Source organism: Phoenix dactylifera, chromosome 5 (genome assembly GCF_051530095.1).
Source record: "Phoenix dactylifera cultivar Ajwa chromosome 5, Ajwa_hap1_PhDact_Kaust_v1.1, whole genome shotgun sequence".
In the NCBI taxonomy this organism is placed as follows: Eukaryota; Viridiplantae; Streptophyta; class Magnoliopsida; order Arecales; family Arecaceae; genus Phoenix; species Phoenix dactylifera.
In genome coordinates this window covers 3,030,532-3,057,654 of record NC_143194.1, presented here as the reverse complement: position 1 = coordinate 3,057,654, position 27,123 = coordinate 3,030,532, and the positions used below count along the sequence as shown (strand labels likewise).

General features: G+C 39.8%; 4 protein-coding genes across 12 annotated transcripts in view; all 4 read right to left on the bottom strand.

Annotated features, from left to right (window-relative positions):
• Positions 1–2,989: 2,989 nt before the first annotated feature.
• LOC103704923 (putative GTP diphosphokinase RSH2, chloroplastic) lies at positions 2,990–7,521 on the bottom strand. Its single transcript, XM_008788438.5, has 6 exons — positions 6,467–7,521; positions 6,083–6,268; positions 4,251–4,711; positions 3,955–4,113; positions 3,530–3,884; positions 2,990–3,443 (listed from the first exon to the last, which is right to left on the bottom strand). Exons 1-6 carry the CDS (start codon positions 7,190–7,192, stop codon positions 3,168–3,170), a joined length of 2,163 nt encoding a protein of 720 aa, XP_008786660.3. The 5' UTR covers positions 7,193–7,521; the 3' UTR covers positions 2,990–3,167.
• Positions 7,522–11,216: 3,695 nt separating this feature from the next.
• LOC103704972 (putative pentatricopeptide repeat-containing protein At3g08820) lies at positions 11,217–13,780 on the bottom strand. 2 transcript variants are annotated; one of them, XM_088721370.2, is made up of 3 exons: positions 11,845–13,780; positions 11,640–11,725; positions 11,217–11,526 (listed from the first exon to the last, which is right to left on the bottom strand). In XM_088721370.2, exons 1-3 carry the CDS (start codon positions 13,594–13,596, stop codon positions 11,358–11,360), a joined length of 2,007 nt encoding a protein of 668 aa, XP_088577496.1. In that variant the 5' UTR covers positions 13,597–13,780; the 3' UTR covers positions 11,217–11,357. The 2 variants fall into 2 exon arrangements, 1 of the variants encoding a protein (XP_088577496.1); XR_015986865.2 differs by having other exon boundaries at positions 11,466–11,526; positions 11,638–13,775.
• A 1,996-nt stretch (positions 13,781–15,776) lies between these two features.
• On the bottom strand, positions 15,777–19,417 carry GEX1 (gamete expressed protein 1). Of its 2 annotated transcripts, XM_039129484.2 has the most exons (8): positions 19,292–19,417; positions 17,813–18,338; positions 17,133–17,720; positions 16,922–17,048; positions 16,667–16,853; positions 16,424–16,580; positions 16,250–16,323; positions 15,777–16,169 (listed from the first exon to the last, which is right to left on the bottom strand). In XM_039129484.2, the coding sequence occupies exons 2-8, from the start codon at positions 18,283–18,285 to the stop codon at positions 15,973–15,975; spliced, it is 1,803 nt and encodes a 600-aa protein (XP_038985412.2). In that variant the 5' UTR covers positions 18,286–18,338; positions 19,292–19,417; the 3' UTR covers positions 15,777–15,972. The 2 variants fall into 2 exon arrangements, with proteins under 2 accessions (XP_038985412.2, XP_088577489.1); XM_088721363.2 differs by lacking the exon at positions 19,292–19,417 and having other exon boundaries at positions 17,813–18,426.
• Positions 19,418–21,337: 1,920 nt separating this feature from the next.
• Positions 21,338–27,123, bottom strand: part of OVA2 (tRNA synthetase class I (I, L, M and V) family protein) — a 29,961-nt gene continuing 24,175 nt past the window's right edge. For 6 of the 7 annotated variants that reach the window (XM_017842228.4, XM_088721362.1, XM_017842230.4 and 3 more), the window contains 4 exons: positions 26,453–26,526; positions 23,363–23,612; positions 21,990–22,169; positions 21,338–21,902 (listed from right to left, as the gene is read on the bottom strand). In XM_017842228.4, coding sequence (XP_017697717.3) covers positions 21,660–21,902; positions 21,990–22,169; positions 23,363–23,612; positions 26,453–26,526 — 747 coding nt within the window. In that variant the 3' untranslated portion in view covers positions 21,338–21,659. Of the gene's footprint in view, positions 21,903–21,989; positions 22,170–23,362; positions 23,613–24,409; positions 24,645–26,452; positions 26,527–27,123 lie in introns of those variants that run through there. The other variant, XM_026803788.3, reaches the window with a different exon arrangement.

Sequence of the window (27,123 nt, the reverse complement as noted above, 5' to 3'; positions counted from 1 at the left end):
TGATAGCTCTATTGCTTGTCATAGCTAAGAATGCGAATGAATTAAGCTGCTTGTGAATTTTTTCATTGGAATTAGTCCGCAACGAGAAAACATGCACCAACAACAAAATGAAAGCTGATAGCTCTATTGCTTGTCATAGCCAAGAATGCGAATGAATTAAGCTGTTTGAGCTCATTGAATTCGCAAACTAAGCTAAAAATCATGTTAAAAGACTTCTCGCTCCTACACAAGCCAAGTAGCTCTGGACTCAGCAAAACAAGATGCTAATTGAACCAGGCATGTCGAACGTGGAGCAACCACCTGGCAAAAGTTCAAGTACCCTCTCAATACAAGTAGTAGAGCTAGAAGAACATCCTAATGTCAATGTTCAACAAAAACATCCTGACGTTAATGGCTTGTCCTGTTGAATCTGGAGCTTCCTGGCATCCCTTGGACGGCTAAATTTACCCACAAATGCATGCACATGCGCGCGCGCGCATAGAGACGTTCGGGTCGCTGCCTCAACAATGAGCGGTGTGGTTTGTTCGTTTGATACTTGGATTTACGAAGTGATGCAGACCCTTTGGGGAAATGTCCTATGCAGCATCCAAAGAAATTACGCTGACCCTTCGCAGTGATACAGACCCCATGTCAAAGATCCAGAGGAGCTCGCCATCCTCGGTCCTCGCCACCAGTAGATTCTGAGAAAGATATCAGGACGCAAACATCCGAAGATCCTGGACCATTCACAGCAGCAGCAGAAGGAAATTGCAGGATTAATCTAAAGAGGCAACTCGAGTTTGTCTTCTTTTGGCTAAGGCGAAGATTTCGGATGCACAGGCTCTCAAGGGTGTGTTAGCAGATTACTACGTAGCATCAGGGAGTGAACTTTATAAAGTCAACCATCTCCTTCAGTCCGAGCACGGAGTGTAGGGTTAGACAGAAGATCAGGAGATTATTGGAGATGTCAGAGCAGGAGGGGACCTAGAGCTACTTAGGCATACCCATCACAGGCAGAAGGCTGCGGGTGCTTGAGTGTGTTGGTCTGGTGCAGCGGATCCAGAGCAGGCTGGAGGGCTGGCGGGATAGTCTCTTTCTATGATGGGCAGATTGACACTGGTCAGATCAGTTCTGGGCTCCATGCCCGTCTACCTCATGGTCAACATTGTGGTGCTGAAAATAATATTGATAAGGATCGAGCGACTACTTCGGAGCTTTTTGTGGGGGTTGCATGGAGGTGGCTTGGGACAGTGTTTGTCTGCCTCTCAGTGGGGGCGGTCTGGAGGTGTTCTCTCCAGGAGAGGCGTGAGTCGCTCATCACTTGACATGCAACACGATTTATGCTGGAGCCACAGAGATTTTGGAGTTAGGTTATGGCAGCCAAGTATAGCCGAATCGGCCCTGAAGGGGTGGCCCGGAGGGGGCACAAGTGTTCCTTCATGTGGCGGGATGTTGGGATGTATCTGCCAATTGTTGTGGCCAATACCAAATGACTGATTGGTGGGCAGAGTATCGATGTGGCAAGTGACTTGTGGGGGGTTGCCTTCCCTTGAGGTGTTGGCCGACTACGGTCAACATCGAGGCAGCGGAGGATCTGAGGGCGAGCGACCTTCTCGACCCTGGAAGAGCGGAGTAAGACGAGGACAGGCCGCGTTAGTTGTTCAAGGAGCATCTTACTGAGCAGGTCCGGTCTCTTCCGGTTCTAGGGTGCGCGGGACCTGATATCCGGGTTTGGAGCTCTTCATGCGGGACCAACGCCAGGGTGGGGGATCTCTTCCGAGTCCTCTGGCAAAAGCACGAGCTGGGGCCAGAGTGTGCTTAGATCTGGCGATTCAGACTTCACCCGAGGCTTGCTTTATTTTTATGGAAGGTGGCCTGGAAGCGTTTTCCAACGAGTTTGGTACTCAGTAGATGTAGCTTGAGAATTTTCCCAAAGTGCAGGATGTGTAGTGTTGATGAGACAGTGGACCATGTGTGATTCCAATGTGCAAAGGCGAGGGAGACTTAGCGGATCACAGGGACTCCACCGGATGCTTGGAGTCAGAGGAATCGGTTCTTACAGGCCATTCGGTGGGCAGGTAGTCCACGAATGCGCCGAAAGGCTATTAGAGCGACTTATACATCATACTAGATCTAACTGGCAAGGAACGCTCTAGTTTTTGGAGAGCGCAGCATGTCACCGAGGTTCGTAGTGGAGCCTGCCTGGGCGCAGGCTGCAGAGATCAGTCATGACATTGGTTCAGACAAACCTTTGACAGCTAAGGATATCTGGAGTTCCCATTCTGCTTATGCAACTGCCCATATGGTGTTCTTCACCTGGGAGCTCCCACCCCCGAGCTTCCTCAAGGTCAACTTTAATAGATCCATCTAGGAGGGAGGCATGAGAGAAGGTGCAGATTTTGTCATCAGGAACTTGAACTCCAAAGCGGTGGCAGCAGGGGGCTGCTAGCTATTTGACATCTCGGTCCTCGACGCAGAGCCGAGGACTGCCTGAGTGGGCTTTCGACATGCGTGGCGAGTGCTAGAGGCCAGCTCAATCATCTTAGAGGATGACTCGACCACAATGATCAGTTGAATCCAGGAAGGCCCGATGGGTATTGGCATGGACGACCCCTTCGAAATATCTGGGTGATGGTTAGAGATGGAGGGGTCTTTCAAGCCATGTATGTATTTAGAGAGGCTAATGGGGTTGCAGATTGAATGGCTACCTACATGGCCAACCATTCCGAGAGTACCATGTAGGCCAAGGAGGAGGAGTTACTCCGAGCACTTCGTGATCTTTTGTTTTTTGACTTTATTGAATGTATTTGTACACGTACCATATGAAATACCTATTTTAGCGCAGGAAAAACAAAGAAGAAGCAATAACAGCCTGAAATATAGTGGAGTTGGTGACAGGTCAGCTTCATGTGAATCTGATGGCGCCTTCGCAGGGTTACTGCCATCATAGATCATTTTATTATTTCTTTCTGATGCAGGAGAAAACCCATTGGGAGAAAGGGAAAGGAGCTGATGAACAAATTTAGGAAGCTTCATTAACTGCTATATTGAGATCTAAACAACCTGCTTGGACCTCATTTCATTCCAAGCTTCCGTATTGCAATGGGAGTGGATGTCCCTACAATTAGTTCATATATACAATGAATCAATGGACTAATTCATGTTAAGCATGGGTGTCGGTCAGCTTCTCAAACCACGCCAGCTTGAGATAATCCTCGTTCATACATGCGCTGGATTTCCTCCCTATACTCTGTCAACGACTTGTCAGGTATCGATGGTGTCAGCTCAACAACATCCCCCATCTCCAGCTTCTGATTAGGGTTGCTCACTGGCTCATGATTCAGTCTCGGCCTCAAGTCTTCCTTGAGAGGGAAACTGGAAGGAGACCATCTTAAGCTCCGTCCCCCGACTCTCTCCAACAAATCCATTACAGTTGAGTTTGCTGGAAACTCCTGCACAGTCATCTGAAATCACACACAAACATCAGAATGTAGGTATCTGAATAATAGTAATTAGGTTTTCACAATCGGATACGAAAAATACAACTCACCTTCTCATATTCCAGGATGATGATGAAAATGGGTCCATCATAGTCACACTGGCTTGTATATGAATAAGGGCAGTCATCAGAATGGAAAGGAAATGGGCAGGGAGGCCTAATGAGGCTGGAGTCGCCTACGGATGAAGTCCGATCATTGTTCATTGTCTCGCATTGCCAAGTAACCACCCATCTTGCCCATTCCACCATTTGGAGCACAAATGGAGAGTGCTTACAATCACCTTCCTTGTATCTCCAATGAGCAGCAATTCCATATTCTGCTTGTAGATGCATCTCCTTTGTTCGGATCTGAACTTCCAAAGGGAGCATGTCTTTACCCAGAACAACCGTGTGCAAAGATCGGTACCTGCAGACGACAATCAGCACTAATTCGCATAAAGATTTAGTCACACTACCTAAGTTTGTCGATAACGTACCCATTAAATTTGGGATGAGTGATGTAGTCTTTGAACCTTCCAAGAACTTCAGGCCATAATCGATGAACAACAGTCAGAGCTGTGTAACAATCTTCTTCATTATCAACAATCAAACGCAACGCATGAATGTCATGGATCTCATCCATGGTCAGCTTCTTCCTGAAGTTTTGGTGCATCAACCTAATTAGCCTTATGATAAATTTGGCATTGTATATGTGAGCCAATGAATTTTAGTTCAGATTGGACATATGTATTCAGTTTAACATATGATTATACAAAAAGGGGGAAGGACGTACTTCAGCATCTTGGAGTATACACTGTACAAGCCCTTGTGCCTCCCAGATAAAGCATGATAAGAAACACCTTCATCCTCAAGAGCTTTTTCAAGTTTTGCAATGGCAGATGAGATCTTTGCTTCATCGAAGGACTTGACAAATTTGGAGAATAGCTCTTTGTGTTGCTCTGGATGGAGATGCTTAAAGCACAAATTCTCAAGCTGCTCCTTCCAACTTGAGATTCCCAATCTACTGGCCAAAGGAACAAAAATCTCCAAGGTCTCCTTCGCAAATCTCTGTTGTTTAACCATAGGTAATGCTTCCAATGTCATCATGTTATGCAGTCTGTCTGCTAGCTTTATAAGAACTGCTCTGGCATCTGCCATTGCAAGAAACATTGTGTGCAACCGGTCAGCCTCAACAGTTTTACTTGCAGTATTGTTATCACGAGCAAGCTGGCTTAAGTGGCTCAATTTCGAGACCTGCATAAAACGCCAAACAGCATTTCAAATTTTAGTCTTCAGAGCTTATGTCTGAGTTATGGATGCTACGGTTGCCTCTACATACAAAATTACCAGCCTATTGAATAAAACACCAAAAAGATAAAAGGAAACAGACTTTTAAAAAATGTTAAAACTCTTCAGGTAATTTTGTTTTTTCTGATGTCTTCCTCCAAAACACAACATATAACATGCAATGGCCATTATTATAATCAGAAAACAAAAACAACATGCCTCTCACAGTCTTATTATGCACTTATGCAAAACCTTAAAATGAAAATCCATGTAGTTTAACTGAAAGAAAGCTATAGAAAATCCAATTGAAGGAGCTAATACCTAATAAGGAAAAATCTTCTATATTCAACAATCAGATAATGATAGCACCTGTGAAGGAAACAAATAACAGGAACAGCTCTGTCTGCTGGTAAAGTCTTTCAGTGGTTACATACCAGAGACCTGGGTCCAAATCCTGCCTTTATCGGGTTCAGGTGGTTGAGGGTATTAGAGAAGGTAAACCACCAGATGCACAGCCCATTGAATACAAGCTTTTCTCTACCTTAAGAAAAAGGACGATATAAAATTCTGGACATGCCTCTTTAGTGGTGAATTATTGGACATGTCTGTGTGGCTTATAAATATTAGAAGCTGGGTCCATGAGATATTATGCTAAATTGGAGTTAAATTTATCTTGTATTATTAATCCCCCCCAAAAAAAGTCATGGTCAACAAACTACAGAGACCAGTGTAACCATGCAGGCATCTCATAGCATGATGCCAGTCGATGATGCTCAATACAATAAACACTTGTTAAGTGTAAATATTAACAACAGAAAAGCACAAAAATGAATAGAAACACATAAATGCCAGATTACTCCACCAAATAAGAGAACTGTAACAGAATCAAGCAAAACCAAGTTCCTCCTCTAATCTGAAAAACACAGCAAATGTTTTCCAATGTTCAGTCTAGTAAATGACAAACTATCACATGAAGTGATATTCAAAAATAACAAGATCAGAGTTTTGTTTAAACTTCTATTAGTTATATCAGAGTTTTGTTTAAACTTATATAAATATAACTGAATGTCCAGCGGTGAAAGAAAAATGACGAACAAAGACAATATAATAGTTGCCCATTTGAACATATGATCTACATTAAGTGCTATACTTTGATTGTTTTACTCTTTCAGAAAGATGATGCGACAAGAGAATGACCTAGTAACCAATGGTGCAGCAGGAGAGTGTGTGAAAGCTGCACCAACTAACTTTTGCAAGTATCATATTAAAAACTCATCACTCAGTTTTACACAATACTCTGGAAGAACTAAAGCATTGAAAAAAAAAAGAGAGAATTACCCCTTGGACCAGATCAGCTACACCAGCTCCGAATATTTGGAGAATAGATGCATAATCCACAAAAGAATCATCAAATGTATCATGTAAAAGCCCTGCAGCGACTACTGTAGCATTAGCACCAATCTTCGCTAACAAAACAGCCGTCTCCGCACAATGTTGCAGATAAGGATCTCCGCTCACCCTCATCTAAAAGACAAGCCAAAAGAAACCCAGCTCAATTCACGAACTTAAAATATAATCGACATCTTCAAATAACAACCGAGTCACCAATAATTCAGAATATATGCCAGAACTTCATTGCATGTATCAAAAACAAACTAGCCTAAAGAAACTAAGAAGATCGCATTTCAATTCAAATGGCAAAGTTTCCATATTTGTATTCACCTGCCCCCTGTGAGCCTCTTCGGCTTTGTAGAAAGCCTTCACCACAAATTCCTCATAGAAAATTTTATGTCTTGACTGAGCCCTGGCGAGCAAGTCTCTGGCATACGGCTCGCAAGCAGACGCCTCCTCGTGCAGACTCTCTTCCAAATTAAAATCCAACTCTTCCACATTGAACCCACCACCTCCCGGTAGAGATAAACTCGGGGAATTGAAATCAAGACAAGAGCCCAAAGCGTTTCTAACAAACCCGCTAAAAATTCTATCTTTCCCCACCCTCCAGTCGCCGCTGCTCCACTCGCGCGTGGTTCTCACCAACGACGGGCTTCTAGCGGAGCCGCTCCCGTTGCACGACACCGGACCCTGGAAAACCGACACCGGGCTCTGGTCCCGGCACTTGAGGGACGACGAGGGGTAGGAAGAGTAGCAAAAGGAGCTGCTGAGGTCCTCGGATCTGTCGTGCCAGAGCGAGCCGAGCTCATCGGCGCCGGTAAAGCTCGAGGAAGAAGAGGTGGCGGCGGCATGGCGGGAGGTCGGGGAGGAGAATAGGCAAGAAAGGCCGCCGGAGATCGGCTTCTGGGCTGAGGAGGATGAGGAGGAGGATGGCGGGCGGGGGTTGAGGTCGAAGTCGGAGGGGCCGTGGGAGGAGGCGATCTGGCAGGAGTGGTGGGAGGTCGAGCAGACGCCGCTCGGGGGGCTCGCGTAGAGCGCGATCGCCGGCACCGACATGGACGCCGACCCCTAATGTCTCGGCTTTCTCCCCTCGAATCCGAGATCAAAAACCCTATTCCGGCACCTGGGAAGCGAGATCGGGGTAATTTTAGGGGGACGATCGGATATTAGGGGGAAAGGAGGGAGCTTGATGGGATCGGGAGTTGGGAATCTAGAATCAAGGAGATCTATCGAAGAAACCCTAGGTTCGCGGAAATAGGGAGGGAAGAAAGGGGGCCGTGGGGACGGGGAAAGAAGTCAGAGAGCCAGTGAAAAGACGGTGGAGGACATTTTTTTCTCTCTCTTCTTTTTTTTTCTTTTCGCTGTTGGTTTGTTTTGTCGTCTCTGAGGAGAAAAATCTTGCGCGTCGCAGTTGGATTGGTTGGAAGGCCAGGAGGAGGAGCGGTAGAATGACTAAATTGCCCATGGAGATTTTTCCATTAGCTTTACGTTATTTTTTTGGCGAGGGCGGTGGTACAAATAGTTAATTCCAGGTCCATTAGGCTGGATAACTTAGGATTAGATGCAAGGAAAGAATCTAACTACAATTTCTTTTTTTTTTTTTTTTTTACTAAAATGAGGTGCTCCATACGATACTTCTAATAAAATTAAAAAATAATAAATTTTAGAGTGTCCTAAACCCTTTTTTCCAACCCACAAAATACTTCAAAATAGCATATCATATAAGAAGTTACCTAATCTGCATCTTCATTAACCTCAGTTACAGCATTTTATTCGCGATGGCTCTAGAGCTGATGTGTAGGAGCTGAATAGTATGGCTTTACGGCCTATTATGCGAGGAAGAATGCATTGTAATTTTGTGCTAAGTTTTAATTGGTGCAAAATAATATGGTATATATAAAAAATAGTTTTTAATAATAGCAGATTTAGGGGAGTTAGGTGAGGCTTGTAATGTGTGGTTCAATTAAATATATTTCAGAATGATAAAGATGGGGATGATTGGTGGAATAAAATAGTTATAGTGTTGTTTTAATATAGGTTGTTCAATAAACAAGTTTAAAGCAACTTATATTTTTAATCATCTATCATTGCCTCCACACACTCATCTTTGATCATGTGAGTGAAAGGTAATTGAATAATTTACTTTAATCATTAAAAAGGCTTGTCACATCAGAGGACAAGCAAGTTTCTAGCATTCAGTGATTGCAAATAATTTACATTTTTAATATATAAAAAAGGTCTTTGTTTGACAACCTTCATCTAAAATTACAGGATGAAAGGAGAGCTCAAGAATGGTGATTTATGGATCAAGCGAAGGCAGCTAGCTTGATTGACAAGAAATATTATTATATCATGGATTGTAGGTGGAGATTTTATGATATTGACTTGGTAGCGTCAATGGCTGAGTACTTTGAAAACATATATTTCTCCGTAAGCCAGCAACTAGTTGTTTAACTTTATTTGGTTATTTAACTTTATTCTAGAAGGAGGTGACGTGTTCAAATATTTTATCTAACTTTAGGATACTTCATATGTAAGATAAAAGGTCGTAGCAACTAACCATTGCTTTTTTTCTTTTCTTTTTTTTTTTTTTGACTTGGGTAAACCATCATTGCTATACTTTCTCAATGGGTAACAACCTGCATATTTATAATAAACTTTTTTTTTGTTGCAATGTATCAATAAAAAACAATTCAGTCCATATTTTAAAATATATTTTAAAAAAATATTTAAAAGTTTAACTTTATTCTAGGATGAAATGATGTGTCTAAATATTTTCTCTATCTTTAGGATATATGATTCATATATATGAGAAAGGATGTAGCAACAAATCATTGACATAGCTTTTTGTTTGGTAAACCATCATTAGTATGCTTTATTAATAGATAACAACCTACATGTTTAGAATAATTATATACATCTATAGATCACTATATTTTTCTATATAATGCAAAAAGCATAGAAGCTAAACATGTGTTTGAATTTCAAAAATTTCTGCATGAGATAATTTAGTAAAGAGTATTTAACAAAAGAGGCCTCCATGCATGCGGATGATAATTAATACATACATCTTTTTCTAATGGATCCTGACTCAGGGAAGGATGACAGTGATTATTCCCTTTTTCATAACAAGCTTGTGCGGAGACGTATGTAGCGTAATCAGTAGTAGATGTCCACAGATAGCACAAGATTTCCGTGCTAATAGTAAAGAGATTATTTCCACCACCTTACATAAAAGTAAAGAAAAGAAATAAAAACAAAGGGAAGGGCGAAGGAGTCATCAAAGAAACGTAACTAGTAATCCCAAGCACCCGGAAGCCGCTCTGCTTCTCGAATGTCGCGTCCGGACATGAGAATGGAAGCCTCCGCGCATCAACCCTCGTGTTGGTCTCATAAATCGGCACGTGGCTCCCACGCCCAAAGCTGGCGGCCGCCGCGCTGAGCGCACGTGGTCTCCCGTGCCGGCACGCTCCGTCACTTTCCACATCCCGCTGATTATATTTTGATTATGCGGACGAATGACAGCATAAGCATTTTATGCGACGCACTCTCCTCAGTTGTCTAGTGGCCGCATACGTTTTTATGTGGACGTAAGTCAACATAAGCATTTTATGCGGGCGGTTCTTTAAATGGAGTGAATGTCCTCGTATTTTTCCTATGTGGCCACTCATCCGCACAAACATTCTATGCACTAAGATCTAACATTCGCCACGTGTCCGCAAATTATACATAGGCGGTGCAATTCCGCATATAAATATTATGCGCTCGTCGTCTTCATTTATTCACCTCCGCATATTATCTTGTCTATGCGGTTCCTGGGCCGCATAAGGCTTTTATGCACAAAAGGTTCCGATTGGAGTGCTGTCCTTATATTATGTTTATGCGGAAACAACGTCCGCATAAGACGGTTATGCATAACAATTGCTTATATTGCTCTTGTCCGCATACAATAATTTATGCGAGTCATGCTAGCATATTGATTTTATGCGCAACTATTTTTAATTGCCCATTGTCCTCGTATTTGTATTTTGCGGTTATGCACCGTATTCCATATTGTGCCTTATGTCTGCATACAGTTCCTATGCGGCATAATTGTCCGCGTATAACGTTTATGCACACGTCGTCTGATGGTGTGTCCGCATATGATCTTTGCTATGCGGTTTCTCTTCCGCATAAGAAGGTTATGCGCGAATCAATACGAGTAGACTGGTGTCCTCATATTATGGCTATGCAGATGATATTGTACGCATAACCGTTTATGCGGTTGTATGTCAGCATATTAATTCTACGTGCGCATCTATTTTTTCTATGCGGATTGCTTCCCCATAGAAAATATATGCACCGCCATCCAATTAAGCGCCTTGTGTCTACATATATTTCGTATGCGGCATAATTGCCGCGTAAAACTTTTATGCAACCGTTGACTATAGTTTACAAGAGTCCTCATATTATTATTGCTATGCAGATCTTTATCGGCAGAAGAATTTTATGCGGGAAATGATACCGGGTGGCTCTTGCCTTTATATTTTTGCTATGCTGATGAATGTCCGCATAATACGTTTATGCACTCTCCGGTTTCTGGTGACTTATAGGCAGCATATTTGTTCTATGCGGATATGTTTCCTTGCATAAGAATTTTATGCGCCGATGGATTCCAGGTTCCCAAAGTCCGCATACGTTTTTATGTGGAAGTTAAGCAGCATAAAAATTTGGGAGAAAATTGCAGAAACACTTCAATATTTACACTTACACCACCAAAAACTTTAAAAATTTCGATTAATAATGGATTCTTAAAATTATTTGTAATAAGACCCAGCCGTCAATATATGTCACAAAATGTTATCACGTGTAAGGCTGCAAATGAGCAATCAATCATAAAGTTTTGAATAAATTGCAAAATACCAAGAAAAAAGTCAAAAGATTAGTACTATTCCTTATGAAACTTAAATTTGGTGAACATCATACGAGTGAGAAATCCCAATCTTCCAAAAATTTGGTGGTAATAAAAGTGTGAACTCTTATTTTCATGTCATGTCTCTCCGTGGCTGCTTACTTGGAACAATCAATTAAAAGTTATGACTAATAAATTCTGCACTTTATTAGATAAACGCAATAACAGTACAGTCAAAAGGTACAGTAACTTGGCATCAGCCTGATCTAATCAGGAATTGCCATTTATCCACACAAATCACTGATCCATGAATGAAGAAATAAGACTAAGTTAAGTTTGCAAATACACAGAATAAGTATTCCCAAAACTGACATACCCTGAGGATTTTGGCTCTAAGCCGGTGGGATATAGATAATCGTCAGGAAGCTTTGCATTTGCAGGGTCTAGGAATCCAGCTTTTCTCAAAAGCAAGTTGATGTTCAAAAGGAATTTTGTTGACCTAAAATTTTTTATCCAAAAAGAAAAAAGGTTGTGATTTTTGCAAAAGCATGGCAAAAATTTAACAATAAAAGAACTTTAAAGTAGAATGAGTTGCATGAACAGAACTCACACCAAGGAGACTCGTTTTGGAGTTGATAGCATCCCTGTGAATCCACTTCTATGCTCATTTGTGCCCAACCTTCGGTAGACTCTTCTATCTAACAGCCCATCAATTTTTTAGCAAAAAAAAAAAACAGCCCATCAATCTCATTTCCTGAGACAAAGAAGCCAATAAACAGTGCAACTTCTCTAATTGAGGGTGTGATATAGATCCCACTTGAAATTCATGCACAATTCCATTGACACTGATCCAACTGCAACCTGGTTGCTTTCTGACGCCTTTCATCTTCATCAATTCTCTCAACGCGACAATGTTGCCCCAACTATGATGGATTGCATATGCATTAGACAACATAACATAACCAGCAGAGTTTTCTGGGTCCACATCAACAAGCTTTCTTGCTACATCTTGAGCGATGTCAACTCTAGAATGAACCAAGCATGCTCCTAGCAATGCTCCCCACACAAGGCCATTAGGCTGAATTGGCATGCTCTTAACAACCTCAAGAGCCTCTTCAACATGGCTGGCCCGTGCAAGGAGATTGACAAAAGAGGCATAATGGTCTAAACTTGGTGTGACTAAATACTTCCGGTACATATCTTTGAAGAGCATGCGCCCTTCATCCACCAATCCTGAATGGGTGCATGCACACAGTAAACCCAAGAAAGTCCCATCATTGGGTTGGACACCAGACTTCTCCATTTCAGAGAAGAGCCTCAGAACCACTTCTCCTTGACCATTTGTGGCAAGACCCATGATCATGGCATTGAAAGAGATGACATCCTTCATGGCCATTCCATCGAAGACCTTCTTAGCCTCCTCCAAACTCCCACACTTGGAATACATGTCTATGAAAGCAGTTGCTAGAATCCTATTTGATTCGAGAACCCCTTTACGACCATTGAATTTCACATATTCATGAGCCCATCTCCCAAGTTCCAAATCACCCACTAAAGCACAAGCTGAGAGCACGCTAACAATCGTAACATGGTTAGGTTTGGGTCTCGAAATAGAAAGCATTTTATGAAAAAGATCCAAAGCCTCAATCGGCAGACTGTTTTGGACATACCCACCGATCATGGCATTCCATGCCACAATGCTTATATTTTCCCTTCCTCTCCCCATCATCCTATCAAATAATTCTCTACCTTTCTCAATCTTCCCCCACCTTCCATACAGATAAATAAGAACAGTGTTGACTGAATCACACGAAAACTTATGAAGACTAGTACCAAATTCCATGAAAATATCCACCCACTTCTCAAGATCCACAGTCTTGAGATTTGAACATGCAGACAGGGTGCTTACCATGGTGTCATCCTCCAACTTCATATTCCCCTTGACCATTCTCAGAAAAAGCTTCAGAGCTTCCTCCGACCTCCCAGATTGAGCATATCCAGCAATCAAACATGTCCAGGAACAAACCAACTTTCTCTCCGGCATTTCATCAAACAATCTATGCGCCGATACAACATCCCCAGCACCGTTTACATAGGCAGAGAGAAGCCCATTGGGGACATAAGAATTCGAACCGAACCCTGTTTTGACGACATGGGAATGGATTTGCTGGACGTGGTAAGCGTCTTTGGAGGATGTGCAGGCCTTGAGGAGGAACGAGAAGGTGAAATCATTGGGGGAAAGGGAGCGGAGCATGAGGGACTTGAAGAGGGAGAGGGCAGGGAGGGGGAGACCGGCATCGGAGAGGACACGGATGGCGGCGTTAAACGGGAAGATGCTGGGCTTATCGAGAAGGCAGAGAATGCGGAGGGCAAGGGGGGCGGGAAGGCGTCCGATGAGGCGTGTGGCGATGAGGTTGTCGTGGTGGGCGCCGAGACGGAAGATTCGGGCGTGGATTTGGGGGAGGTGGGTGGGGTTGACGGGGCCCTGGAGGAGGAGGGAGAGGGCTCGTTGGTCGGAGGAGAAGGAGCTGCATTGGAGCTTCGGGAGGGCGGGAGAAATGGAGGACATGTTACCAAATGGCCAGTGGCGGCAAAGCCAACCGTCGAATTCCTGCAGTCAAGTTTTAAAAAGTCGTTTTTTGTTACCTGAAAAAAATGTTGACGGTCACAGCGGCTGTTATTTTCCCAGGGATGGCAGGGTCGGATCGGCTTAAGGTGAAATAGATGGTACGGATTTGGGTTGGGTTTGATAGGATCGGAAAAGAAAATACAAATATTATAAAATAATTATAATTTTGGAAGGGTGGATTTAGATTAAGATAATATTGGATCGGGTTTGAGTAGGGACATACCATTATCCGTACCGAATCCGAACCCACTTCGATATTTTATCCGGAACTCATACCCACCCTAGGGTTTAAATGGGTCGGGTATAACTCATTCTATTTAGGTTGGGTCAAATATGATATACGATGGATTGGCTACAATTGCCACCCCTATGTAGCCACTATGTCATCCATTTTAGAGACAAACGGTTGTTTCTCGTCTCAAAAACTTGAACAATTACATTCGATGCCAAACATGATATATCCGTCTATGAAATGGATGATATGACACCTATACACAACTGTACAATCTTCTACGATACAACACATGCACCATGGAGGACCTCTCTTATGAAATCAAGCAAAATGAATCTTATAATATGACAGTGCTGTGAGAATCTATGTTAGCATGTGTTTAGTCCCACTCAATTATGCACTAAGTGGATTTTGGGTATCAATTAAGTTGTGACAAATGATATTAGAGTGAATTTGGTTCATGGCTTAAGCGAATACGAGGACACTACGAGATGAACTAATTTAGGCCCTGTTTGGGGAAGCTTTTGGAGGGACAGAAAGTACTTTCTGGCCCTCCAAAAGTACTTTTAGATGAAAAACTGTGTTTGGTAAATTTTTCGAAAAGCTGTTTCAGCTTTTGCGGGAAGCTGAAAACAGCTTTTGGGAGGAAGCTCCAATTTGGAGCTTTTGGGAGGAAGCTGTTTCAGCTTTTTCGGAAAGCTGTATTTTTGACAAAAATGCCCATATTAAAATAACATAATTACATAGTTTATCCCTTTATAAACCTAAAAATCTGCTGGAGCCAAGAATCTTAGCCGTCAGACTCCCTTCTGTAAGAAAATGTATTTTTCTTTTCAATTTTTGTATGCATCTCTTGAACCACATTTTAGAAGAAAAAATTTTTAATCCTTTTCCATACCTTCCAAAATCAATCTATTGTTTTTTTTTAATCATCAACCTCGCGGCCCACGCTATATTTTTTTAAATAATTTAATATTATGTTATATTATGGAAAATTAATTTATAATAATAATTATAATATTTTATACCTTTATATATTGTATTATACTATAAATATTGTATTATATTACATTACATTATAATACATTAATATGTTATTTTAAATAATTTAATATTATGTTATATTATGAGAAATTAATTTATACTAATAATTATAATATTTTATACTTTTATTATTGTATTATATTATAAATATAATATATATTCCATTATATCATAATACATTAATATGTTATGTTAAATAATTTAATATTATGTTATATTACCAAATATTAATTTATTCTAATAATTATATTACTATTATGCTATATTAACATAATATTATTTTATATTACAATAATATTATACTATATCGTATATTTATATATTAATTTATATTATGTTTTATTATGTTCTGTTGTATAATACTATGCAATGTCCTTTATGGTAATTTTGTCATACAGAAGTACTTTCTTACTTTGTTTACCAAACACAAAACAAAGTACCACAGCACTTTACGAATGTAGTTACCAAACAGCAAACAGCTTTTTATAACAGCTCTACTTCAGACAGCTCTACTTCCAACAGCTCTATTTCCAACAGCTCTACTGCCAACAGCTCCCCCAAACAGGGCCTTAGACCGACCACAAGTAGTGGTTGCGACTAAATTTACTTTCAACTAAACAAGGCCACTAAAGATTAAATGAGGGGAGCATACAAGCAACCATGCATATGTATGTTTTGTCTCACGTCGAATATATTAGATAAATCTTGGATGCTTATACAAGGCCAATAAACTTAAACAATATTTTTCGGCTTATATTTTTTTGGTAAGGACACGGGTTGTCACAGGAACAGTGCCAATAGATTATAATATTGATATTTTTTATGATCCAACCAGTCAAAATTGTCAACAACCCAGAGATTATTACGCATCATCCTGATGGTTCTAAACCATTCTTATAAAATTTTTACAAGTCAGGAGAAAAATTGATTATTGTATGTTTTTTGCGATAGCACTCTTTTAGATTGCTATATATTTTTGAGACAGGACTCATTATACATATTGCCTCCCTTTACATCAAAAAAAAAAAAAAAAAAAAGCTTCATCGACACCTACGTGGCCGAAGATCATATTTTCTGCTGACTGAGGTCGTAGTGATAGAATTTTCCGCGACTTCTTCTGGCAAGGCATAATTGGGATCCACATCGACATCTACATCTTCTGGCAATTCCTCATCTATCCATGAATATCGACTTAAATCCGTATCACTCTCCATGCTATAAGACAAGAATTTGTTCCCTATCCAATAAGAGAATTTATAAATCAGCTTATAAGTTGCGGCATATGGTCAAATGTGAAAAAAAAGAGACATTCCAAACCTGAGTTTTGTTCCATATTATGAACCTTCTCTACCAATGTTTGCAGCAACTGATGGTTTAATACTTCATAGTCTCTGAAAAGAATCACAGAGACATGTTTCTGATATTGGTCTCCTAAGCATTACCACCATTAATTGTATGGGACGAAATACAAAAGGAAGAATAATTACATACCTGTAAGTAAAGATGGAATGCAAGATTTGAACAGCGGCAGCAACTAAAAATGTTGATCTAGCTAAAAAGATTTTGGACATTATCCATGTTTGCCGATTGAAGTCATCCTCTCCAAATCTAATTATAGCTATCTCGATCATAAACGTGATACAGAGACCTAGAAAAATACAAATCAGAGCTAAAGAAGACGCTATCGATTTATTTCGACTGAAGACGGTACGTATACATGTAGAAGAAGCATACCTAGATAGAGGCGGGCTCTGATGCCAAAAGTTTGCTTTGCACTAGTAAGCATGTAGAGAAGAAAGATCACAGAGGAGTAGAAGAAGAATGACTTGATGAAACGGGATTCAACCAAGAGGGCATTATGCAGTGCAAAGAGCTTGTCCAGAGCAGCAAAAATATTTGCTTGCTTTAATTCAAACTCTTCCTGAGAATACAAGCGACGGATTTAATTAGATATTATGCATGTAAAGAAGATTAACTCGAATACTGTACCTGAGCTGCCAGTATCGACTGCGAATTTTGGAGTAGACGATCATGAGCCTGTTGGATTTCTTCTTGTCTACGAAGTAGCTCCTTTTGCTGCCTGTGTCCAAGTTCTGCCAGCTTTTCCACATTTTCCCTACCAAAGTTCATATAGAAGTAAAAAACGAATGAAGAACTTGACAGCATAGATTTCCATCAAATCCAATTAAGATTATCTTACCGGCTTTCTTTGATTGCTTCATATTGAGATCTTGTAAGGAAATCAAGGCCTTCAATGGCCCGAGACTGTCCATCCAAGAGTCGCTTCTGTTTCTCCAAGGACATGCCAGCCACTTCTCCAATGTCATTAGCCTTCCTCTGAAGATCTTGCATCCGAGAAGACATGGACTCCCTCAAGACTTCTATCTCGCTCTCTATTTTTGTAGCATCGTCCCTCAATCTCGCCAAGCCGTCACCCAAACTCTCGTGGGATTTGTGCAACTGAGCCATGCCTGACTCCAAAGTCTCGTTCATCCTCAAATACCCTGTTTGTATTTCCAGCTGAGATTCAGCTATTCCCCTGGATTGCTCAATAATTGCCACGGAGTGCTTCTCCACATCATGGAGCTGAGCTTCAACTTCCTTTGATGCTTGGGCAATATTTTGGGTTTGGAGGTCTATTGAAGTCAAAGAGTCATGAACTCTTTTGGAGTCATGCAGTAGCTTCTCTGATCTCTCTTCTATTATCACTAACTGATCCTCTGCAAATCGAGCTGATTCAGAAAGATCATTGATCAGCCTCTCTGTATCATGCTTGAATGCTTCGGTCCTGAGGAAATGAAACCAAATTATCTGTAAGGAAATTGATACCATAACTTGACATGCAAACTGGTAGGAAATAACTAAATGCAAACACTTAACTGTAATTGGTGGCATATGGAATTGGTCTCAAGGAAGAACTGGAGGTAGATGTTATATTCGGATCCATCTAATTTCTTGAGACAATTCAGCATTGCAGTCCCTGCATGACAGGCAGGGAAGTTGGACCTACCAGAGTCCTCCTGAAAGCAATCGCTGAGGTGCCACGCTAACCTCGATCGCTTATCTTTATCAGCAATGATGTCCTTACAGCCAGAGAATAGATTTCGGTAAGCATTTTGCCAACAGCTGTTGGAGGTCACCAGTTTCTTCTTTGCATCCTCAACTAATCTCATTCCCTTGGGGTCTTCAATGGCTTCAATTGAGAAGTCAGCTCTGGTGCCGAACAATTCCTTCTTCGGACCACCATGGCTGGGAGGAATTGCAGAAGAAGAAGAGAAGGGCCATGAAAAACTCTGGCTCTTAGAGCACAAACAAACCAAGAGAAGCAGGAATAGGTAGCATCTATTGCCCATGCGGTAAAGAATTTCAGAATTGAGAAAGTATGATTGTTGATGATTATTTCAACCTGTAGAGCACGAAATTATTAAGTAAATACTACACCCAAAAACCTGTAAAAACTAAGCATTTGCAAGCAAATAATTTGAAGGAATTCCTCGAACATTAGTCAAAAGTAAGGCAGAGTCACGAGGTTGGCATTTGGAAATCTCTCTAGGATTGTAAGGACTCAAACAGCAAAACCACCACAACCACCAAGAGAAACAAGTGATGATATCACTATGATAAAATGAAAGAAGGCTCACGGGCAATTCATAATCATAGTAATTCATGAACAAATCATAATCATATGGATGGTTGAACAAAGTGTTTGAGAATATTGTTTTTTTTTAAATCTTCATTAATGTGCAGAATATGGTGGTCATGAATCTTGGTCTATGGTGGACCTCAACTTACCTGCTTTCTTATGTCCATAAAAATTATTTCCATTTTTGAAAGAATTATTTCCATTCCTGGAAACCAGAGATCTAAGGCCAAACCAAATCAACCCTGTCTCCTAATATCATACAACTCAAGCACCATAAAGTTTTCGATTTTATCATATTAAGAGGGAATTAAAGCATTAAAAACATCGAAAATAAAAGGGAAGAGACAGAAAGTGCAAGCAATTCTTAGCCGGCCATAAAAGACAAGTCTTAGAAAGGCCATTAGAATAACCAGGCCTTCCCTTACGAGGTGGCCTCTTATGATATCCACTCCTTCCCCTTCCTCTCACACTGAAAACTTGAACCCTAAGTAACCAAAAAGACTTATAACTAATCCTTGGACTAAACTAGACTTTGTTTCCACATGGATCAGAGAAGAATTCTAATACTAAACACAACTTATGAGAGAGACTGAGAGAGAGAGAGAGAGAGAGAAAGCCAGTTCTTTGGTCATCAGTGGTGAGAAGCCTGATGGAGGTATGGACAAGGAGAAGAAATCTGGAAGAGAGAAAAAAAGAGAAGAGAAAGAGAGAGAGACCTTTGGGTTGGCCGCGAGTCTGGTGCGGTTGGGGTTCCAAAAGACGGGTTATGGAGAGTTATTTATGGCCATGAGGGGGGATCTCTTCAAAGAGGCGCGTTCATGAGCGGGTGTTCACGGGGTTGCGCCTCGAGAGGGTCTTCTTTGAGATTTAGAAGCGCTTTGAGATCCGTGCAAGAAGCGACCCACGGTGGATTCGTATGAAGAAAGGTGAATCTTTCTTCGCGCGCAAGATACCCTGGTTATGTGACATCAAATAAATTAATTTTTTTAATTCAATTCCTCTCGCCCACGAAAGGACAGGTAATGTAATAGCAAAAAAATTTTTTTTGCCACTACCTCTATTCATGATTAGCGATCACAAATCCATCAACAGGGTGAGAAAAAGAATTTCTTCCTCAAAAAAATTAGAATTAAGGAAGATAAAAAAATTATCTAGACTGCTTACATATTAATATAGACAATTAAAAATATAAAAATCAAATTAAAAAATAAATAGAAAATAGAAAATAAAAGTTATTTATATATTTATCAATAACTTTCAATTTTTATTACGAATCCTTTAGTCAGAGTAGACAGGGCAATGAAATTTCCTTCATCCGATATTAATTTCCATAGTTCACGGTGTAGCCTAATTTCGTTTGGTAAGCCACGACGCTATTGAATATGAGAGAAGGATCTAAATACAGATATGATTCACGGCCGATATGGGCCCAACCCTGATACTGACGAAGAGCACTGTTTAGTGTGGTTGCACACGTGTGGACTTAGGGGTGAAACCGGTTGGGTCAAATAAACACAACGATTCGACAGTGGTCGAGAGCTCTCCACCCATATTCACCTGCAGAACTTTCAGGCCATTCATTTGATCCTAATTTAAACAATTTGTTAAGACTTAATTCATAGTAAACCTAATATAAGCTGACAAGTCGAATTTGTATGAATCATATCAACTAATTTCAGAAATAATTTAAACAATCAATTTAAAAATAATTATTAAAAAATTTATTCGAAATCATGTCTCAAAAATCTGATATATATATTGTTTCAATTTCTAAATAGTATTCTAGCCTCATGATTTAAGTCCAGTCAAAGCTCTGCCCCTATTTTCACTGTATTTAAATTTAAGGTAAATAAACTTGACCCTACCGTATCCTGACTAACAAAAAATCCTCAACCCAAAGGCATTTAGGAAGCTATTCCATATCCTCTTTCTTCTTCTTCTTCTTTTTTTTTTTTTTTTTTTGTACAACGACAACTCACGCGCGACGGGTATAAATGCAGCTAACAAAATCAAAAAATAGAAGATCACACAGGCACAGGCATGAAATTGCCCAAACATATAAAGATAGAGCCTCCGTGCCTGCTCTCAGCAAGTGAGCCAGAGAAGAGGAGCGAGTATGCTCCACGCTAGTAAAGGAGGGAAAAACGTATAAAGGTAGAAGACTATGTTTGTATTTAAGCTTATCAGAGAAAACATGAAGAAATTGATAGAAAGACCACTCCAAGTCTAAATCTAGGTATATCCACATCTTCTATAAGCATGATCCAAAGAAAATTAAGGAATAAAATAGAATCCAGACGTCAATGCCACTACTAGTTAGTTCTAATATTAATGATCAAAAGATTACAATCAGCTTTACGTCATCAGTGCTGCTTCCAAACACATAGAAAAAAGGTAGAGAAGTACTGCTAGGATGATAGCTATCATTTTATGTATGCTGATAATTTCATCATTCTTACCCATAAAAATATAATTATTTTTTTATTTCTGATATCTTTTAAGTATTCTTCATTAAATTATAACAACTAACGATTTCTATAAAAATTATCTGTACAGGGGGAGAGAGAGAGAGAGAGAGAGGAGGTGGGGGGTCACCAAGCCTGGACTTCATGTTGGATTACCTGATGAGGCTTATGATGGCAAGAATGGAGGCCTCGGCCCATTGGCAAACATACTAAGGGAAGACATTTACTTTTGAAAAATGCACATAAAACATGCTAAAAACATAAATAGCTCGTAATAAATAAATATACAACCAAGTCTGTTGTCAAACTTAAAGAACCTTTATAATCTTGATAAATATTGCAAATGATCAATACATAAATCCCAAAGAATTTCCATATCTATTGGGAAAAATATACCTTAACTGAATCCCATTCAGCTACATGGTAAACCAACAATCAAAATTTTTTCCTTTTCTACCTATAGCACTAAAAAAATTATTGTGATTCAAAAAAATGAATATTTTCCAAATCAGATGATTCAGGGGCACAGAAACAAACTCTACTGCATACGTGATGTCACTGGAGGAAGTCTAACACACCACAAGATTGCAGATCCTTCACCCTTCACCTTTGTGAAGACTCAACTGACTCCGGCGGCGGCAGGAAGTGGTTGTACATCAATTACACTGAAGCAACGAGCGCAAAGAGTAGGGTGCTCGACAAATGAACCAACTTGTGGTGAATAATTCCAGCATCTCTCACACTTCATACCACCGGCCCGAGTCGCACCTATCCATATTTCACCTGTCCTCTTATCTGTATATCTACTAGAATATGGTATACTTGTGACCAATTCATTGTCTAGTGAACTCAAAATCTCAACCTGAAAGAACCCATCAGATATGTATAGTTTTTCAAGACCGATGAACAATGGTGAGAGAGCAAACAAATGGTGTTAAGGTCTTCCTACCTGAGATGTTATAAGTATCCTATGAAGAGCATCTGCATCATTTATGGCAGTACACATTTCCTGTAGTCTGGTTGCTGTGGCGCCATCTGATGCATGAAGATACACTTTTGCTTCCAAGCTGGAACCAATCAGCTTACCAGTTCGAGCATTCTCTAAAACTTTATTCACCTCTGATCTCAACTGATCAATGATAAGTTTAACATCAGAAAAAGCATTGACAATGGTATTGTAATGATCTTAAAAGTATGCTGAGCGCAACATCTCTTGTGTTCTGATAGTAAGTTCAAAATATTATATCCATTTTTTAAAATTTTTTTGCACATTTGTAGGGGAATATATGAAATATCCTCCTTTTCACGAGTCTTAAGAGTTTTCCCGCATCATACTAATCCTAATTCACTGCATCCTGGTGTTTATTATTCTCCCGCAATTATAATTGCTAAAACGCATACTTGACAGTTTTCTGCAAATCTTACACAACTGAGAGAACCAGAAACAAAAGGTAACTTAAGCACTTGAACAATAACTTGCACACGGGTTGCTATATATGACATCTTTAGACCTAGCTGACCTTTGATAAAATATATGGTGCCACACCGTCGAAGTTTTACCAGCTAGGTTATAACACTACAATGGTCATCCATTGGGAAGGCTTTATCCTTTATGGTCTAACAAAGTCACTTCTGGCTGTCATCGTATCAGCATCAATTTAATGTATCATGGTTCTTTTTTTTGGGTACTAGTCTTATTGGGATAGTGCCTCTCCTATGTGGCACCTGTAGCTAAATGGCAAGAAACAATCTTTAATTTGGTTCACAAGTTAAAATGGCCACTACATAAGATAATATTTAAAGAAAGTTCTAAACCTCAAAATCACTATTTCTAGTATCACAAGCTGACCGAAGTCAGTATTTAGCAATATAAAATATCCTATGAGCAGAATATTATAAGAGGAAAGTTCTCTTCTATAACAAGGTATTCATATTCTAGGAGCTCCATATAATGGAAATTATGCCCTAATCTTCGGTTTAAATAAAACAATTGGTAAACTCTGATCAGCTTCACAACACAAGAAAATTAATCCCAGGAAGGAATGATCAGCGATGCACTTTGCACCAGCAAAAAAATTTCATATTCTAACATATGATTAGAGACAAGTAGATTATGCACTGGTGAAGGCATAGAAAATGTGGATCAATTATTCCTATCATAGTCTATGATATAAATATCTAGGTAATGACCGTACAAACAAATTGTTGACTATGGTTTTTTAGTTAAACAGAAGCTCCCTGATAAAATAGAACAAAAAAATGAAAATAAAGAATTAGAGCCCTTAGGCATTCGAGTATGATGTTAAAGAAATATCCGCATACCTCAAGAATTATCCTCCAGAAATCAACATCGTCAGCTGGCATTGCAAGCCATTTTTCATTTACACCTGGCCATTTTAGCTCAAAAACGAATTTGGCAACAGAACCATCCTCTTTCACATAGCCAAAGGGAAGGTTTTGCCAAACATCCTCAGCCAAGTGTGGCAAAATTGGAGCAATCACCCTAACAATGGAAAGAAGATGTGCTGCAAGAATCGTTTGGCAACTCCTCCTTGTGTAACTGCTTGTACCTCTGAAAAGGTGCCCATTTCAAAAATAACAACACCAAATTATACGCCAGTAAGCATATCAACAAAATAAATACCATGGTTATGATGAAACGATGTTTCAGTAACCACCTTTAGCCAATATCAGAAACAGACTCAGGGATGATAATAGGTTTCCTTTCTGACAATTTAACAACAACAAATAGTAGCTAAGGTACAGATGGGCTGTCAAACAACAAGGATGATTTCTATAGCAATTAATTATGAGAAAATCTTTGATGGTCACCAGCAATACTCAGCGCTGTAAATTACCCTATTTAACTAATCTGCCCCATGACATTCTTAAACTAGGACATCTCACCGCCAGCTTGCTGAGAGAACTTACTTGATAGCAAATCATTTGTTGGTTCAACAACGCAACCAGACAGGAAGAATGGCCTTGCTGTTTGAGAGATATGCTCAGTAGATTAATAGCATGTTGCTAGTATAGTTGATTAGTTACTTCATTTCTTTGTCTTAACCAGTTTTAGTGTTCCAAGCAAGTAACGACAATTCTAAATCGCACCAAACAAAATGAAAGTAAAACAACTTGCATTGGAAAAATTACTTATTTAGTAACCTAGGAGGATTTGCAAGAGGCTAGGGGAAGGGACCCCATTTGACAATATTGACATGAAGGGGGCCTCCAAAAAGCAAGCAGGGCAATCATAAGTTATCTTCAGGTAATACACCTACAAGGCTTTATGCAAGCTTTTAGCTGCCAATAGAAATCGCTGCAGGAGCTATATAGGGGAACAGATGATTATTGTCAGCAAGCAAAGTGTTCTCCCAGTGGCTAGGCAAACAAGTATCTCAATTGGTGCATGCAGCCAATCAATTTTAGCTGTTAATCTTATAACAAGAAAGCAACTTTTCCATCTCCGTTATTGCAAGATATCAGAAAGTGATGGTCAAGGATGCGTTCACACAGCCTCTATGTAATAATTCCTTGATCGTTGTACTGATCCCTGGTCTAGGATGACTCCATCATCCTCTCTCTTTCTGTGCAGGCCAGATCCCTGGTCCAAGTTAGGAGACGCCTCCATGTTAAGAGTTGGAATCAGATCTTAAGAGTGATTTCATCAGCTAATGAGTTGACCTTCATCATGCAACTCATAGAGAGAGGTGTCAATGAATAGTTGCAGAAGTGTTAAGATGTCAATGCAAATCATGGGATAACAAAATAGTCACTAAAATAACTTAGAGGAAAGTACATCTCCAATGCCCCTCAACAGACAATGGTTTATGAAAAACTGAGTAGATCCCGCAGAAAAAGGTGCAGGAGATTAGAGACAAAATGAACCAGCTCATATCCCACCAAACGATCATAATAGTGATGTAGTAAACTATAATAATATCCTCACATACTTTCTCAACATACTTTTTGTTACAAGATAATTAGAAAAAAGAAACTCATGAAATTCAAACATGAAATATCTAGAGATACTGCAAAGAATATGCGGGTGGACTGTCTTGAATTCGTGTGGATTTTTTTTAAAAAATTCTTGTTCAGATAGACGCCTTGAAAATTCTTCTACAATAGTTACACACAATCCAATTTTTTTTAATATTGTTAATGACATTATAGACACAAACAACTTTGGACTTCACATTTACATGAAAATGGATCAATGTCTAATAACTAGTGAAATTTTAAAGAAGTCCTGTTGGCCAGCGCTCATGTTAGTTAGGCCCCATATGGTATCTGTATTGCATTGTACCATGTCTAAAAGCAGCACAAATACACATGGTAAGATGCCTTACATTGTTGGACAAGAATGGCAAAAGCATGCTAACAAAACCAAGGAAAACCTGATCCTTAACGCATCCTATGTGGTTTTAATTTCTTTCTAGAGGGAATGAACATTTACTTTTCCTTGTAGCATCTTAAGTCAAATGATATATAAATGTCTACAAATATAATCCTGTCACGTAGACTAGGCTACTTAAATAACTATTACTGGAAAACTAACACAAACTAGCATCATATAGAAGCATGGATTTGTAAGTAAAAAGCTTAGAGCCAAGGTAGGCCAAACCAGACCAAACCGACCGGTTCGGCTCGTACCGAGCCGATCCGGTGGAGTACCGGATCGATTCGTCTATTAAATTCAGTTCTAGCCCCAAACCGGCTGGAACGAGTTCCGAACCGACTAGAACAGGCCGAAAAAGGCTGAAACCATACGGAACCAGCCGGAACCGGCTGGTTCCATTCGAACTCGGTGGAACCGTCCAATTCGCACCGAGTCGACCTGATTTGGAACCGGGTCCCCTCCCCCTTTCTGGTGCTAACTGATAATTAATACAAGTTGGCACACAATATGCACCAATTCAAGGTCTGCAAAACCATTACCGAGAACCGTATTGGTACATTACCATTTTAGTACGGTACTGTCGGTATAGTATGGTATCTATCCATGCCAAGACAAGCTTCCAACACTTTTTCTCACTCCCATCTATGGTACCATCCAAAACCGAGTGGTATGGGTTGATACCAAGCAGTACGGGCCACGATACGCCCCAAAATCTAGGGGTATGGGGCGCTTCTATTCAGTATGGACTGGAATGAACCGGTTTGGCTCATATACCAAAGTGAACCTCAGTATGGTATAGGCACGGTGATCAATATGGGGCGGTATAGGCCAATATAACAGACCTTGCACCAATCTATCTTGATATAACTCAAAAGTGACCATGAAAGAACCAAAATGTAAGATTTTCAAGGCATGATAAATGTAATATATAACATGACACAAAAATCTTAAAAAAGAATTGGGATGGGAAAAAATCTGGTAAAAAGGATATACCAAAGTTAAGAAAGACATACCCCACATAAAGTCTATCTTTAGCAACATCAAAGTAAAAGTTTGACAAATCAACAATGGCAAAGCGCTGTATGATCTGAAATTAAAATATATATATCAGAATCCAAGGACATGCAAATAATCAGTAATATATGCATTAAATATAGGCAGAGGAACATTAAATCTAGTTCAATAAATCCTCTTTAGACATTCCAGTGGTGCTCTACAACAGGCAAATTTTAAAGCATAAAATACACCTTCTAAGTAACACAATGAAAACTGCAGGTATTGTTTTTATTGCCTCACTGTTTATTGATCCAGAAATTTACACATAGTGGGAACAACGTCAAATCCACTGCTAGCTTTCCAATAGAGGTTTTATCAAAATTCATTCATCTCGGAACTTTATTATGATTACATGCAAATTCCCATATTATATGAAATGAAATATAGTCTTTTTAATGAGAAAAGAAATCTGTAAAAGAATATCCTAAAAGATTTGATAAGGCAAATCTTATTCTAAGAAGTTCTACCAACACTTGGGTGCTGCATCATGTAACACTAAACAGAAAATCCTGGTTTGAAGCTTCAAGATGTGACAGAAAAATCATAGGTATCTAACTTGGAAAAACAATCCTAAACTTCTTAAAGTTTCAATGAGTCTAAGCATATATCCTTGTCTAAATAGAAAACT

What these genes read in the sequence shown, in the direction of transcription:
- LOC103704923 (XM_008788438.5), bottom strand. Translation starts at nt 7,192, where the DNA reads ATGTCGGTGCCGGCGATCGCGCTCTACGCGAGCCCCCCGAGCGGCGTC. An exon ending in AAGAGGCTCACAGGGGGCAG is followed by an intron (nt 6,269 to 6,466) that starts GTGAATACAAAT and finishes CTTGTCTTTTAG; the next exon opens with ATGAGGGTGAGCGGAGATCC. An exon ending in TCATCCTGGAATATGAGAAG is followed by an intron (nt 3,444 to 3,529) that starts GTGAGTTGTATT and finishes GTGTGATTTCAG; the next exon opens with ATGACTGTGCAGGAGTTTCC.
- GEX1 (XM_039129484.2), bottom strand. Translation starts at nt 18,285, where the DNA reads ATGGGCAATAGATGCTACCTATTCCTGCTTCTCTTGGTTTGTTTGTGC. An exon ending in AGTCGATACTGGCAGCTCAG is followed by an intron (nt 16,854 to 16,921) that starts GTACAGTATTCG and finishes TTGTATTCTCAG; the next exon opens with GAAGAGTTTGAATTAAAGCA. An exon ending in TAATATGGAACAAAACTCAG is followed by an intron (nt 16,170 to 16,249) that starts GTTTGGAATGTC and finishes CTTATTGGATAG; the next exon opens with GGAACAAATTCTTGTCTTAT.
- LOC103704972 (XM_088721370.2), bottom strand. Translation starts at nt 13,596, where the DNA reads ATGTCCTCCATTTCTCCCGCCCTCCCGAAGCTCCAATGCAGCTCCTTC. An exon ending in GAATTGTGCATGAATTTCAA is followed by an intron (nt 11,726 to 11,844) that starts GTGGGATCTATA and finishes ATGGGCTGTTAG; the next exon opens with ATAGAAGAGTCTACCGAAGG. An exon ending in CTCCAAAACGAGTCTCCTTG is followed by an intron (nt 11,527 to 11,639) that starts GTGTGAGTTCTG and finishes AAAAAATTTTAG; the next exon opens with GTCAACAAAATTCCTTTTGA.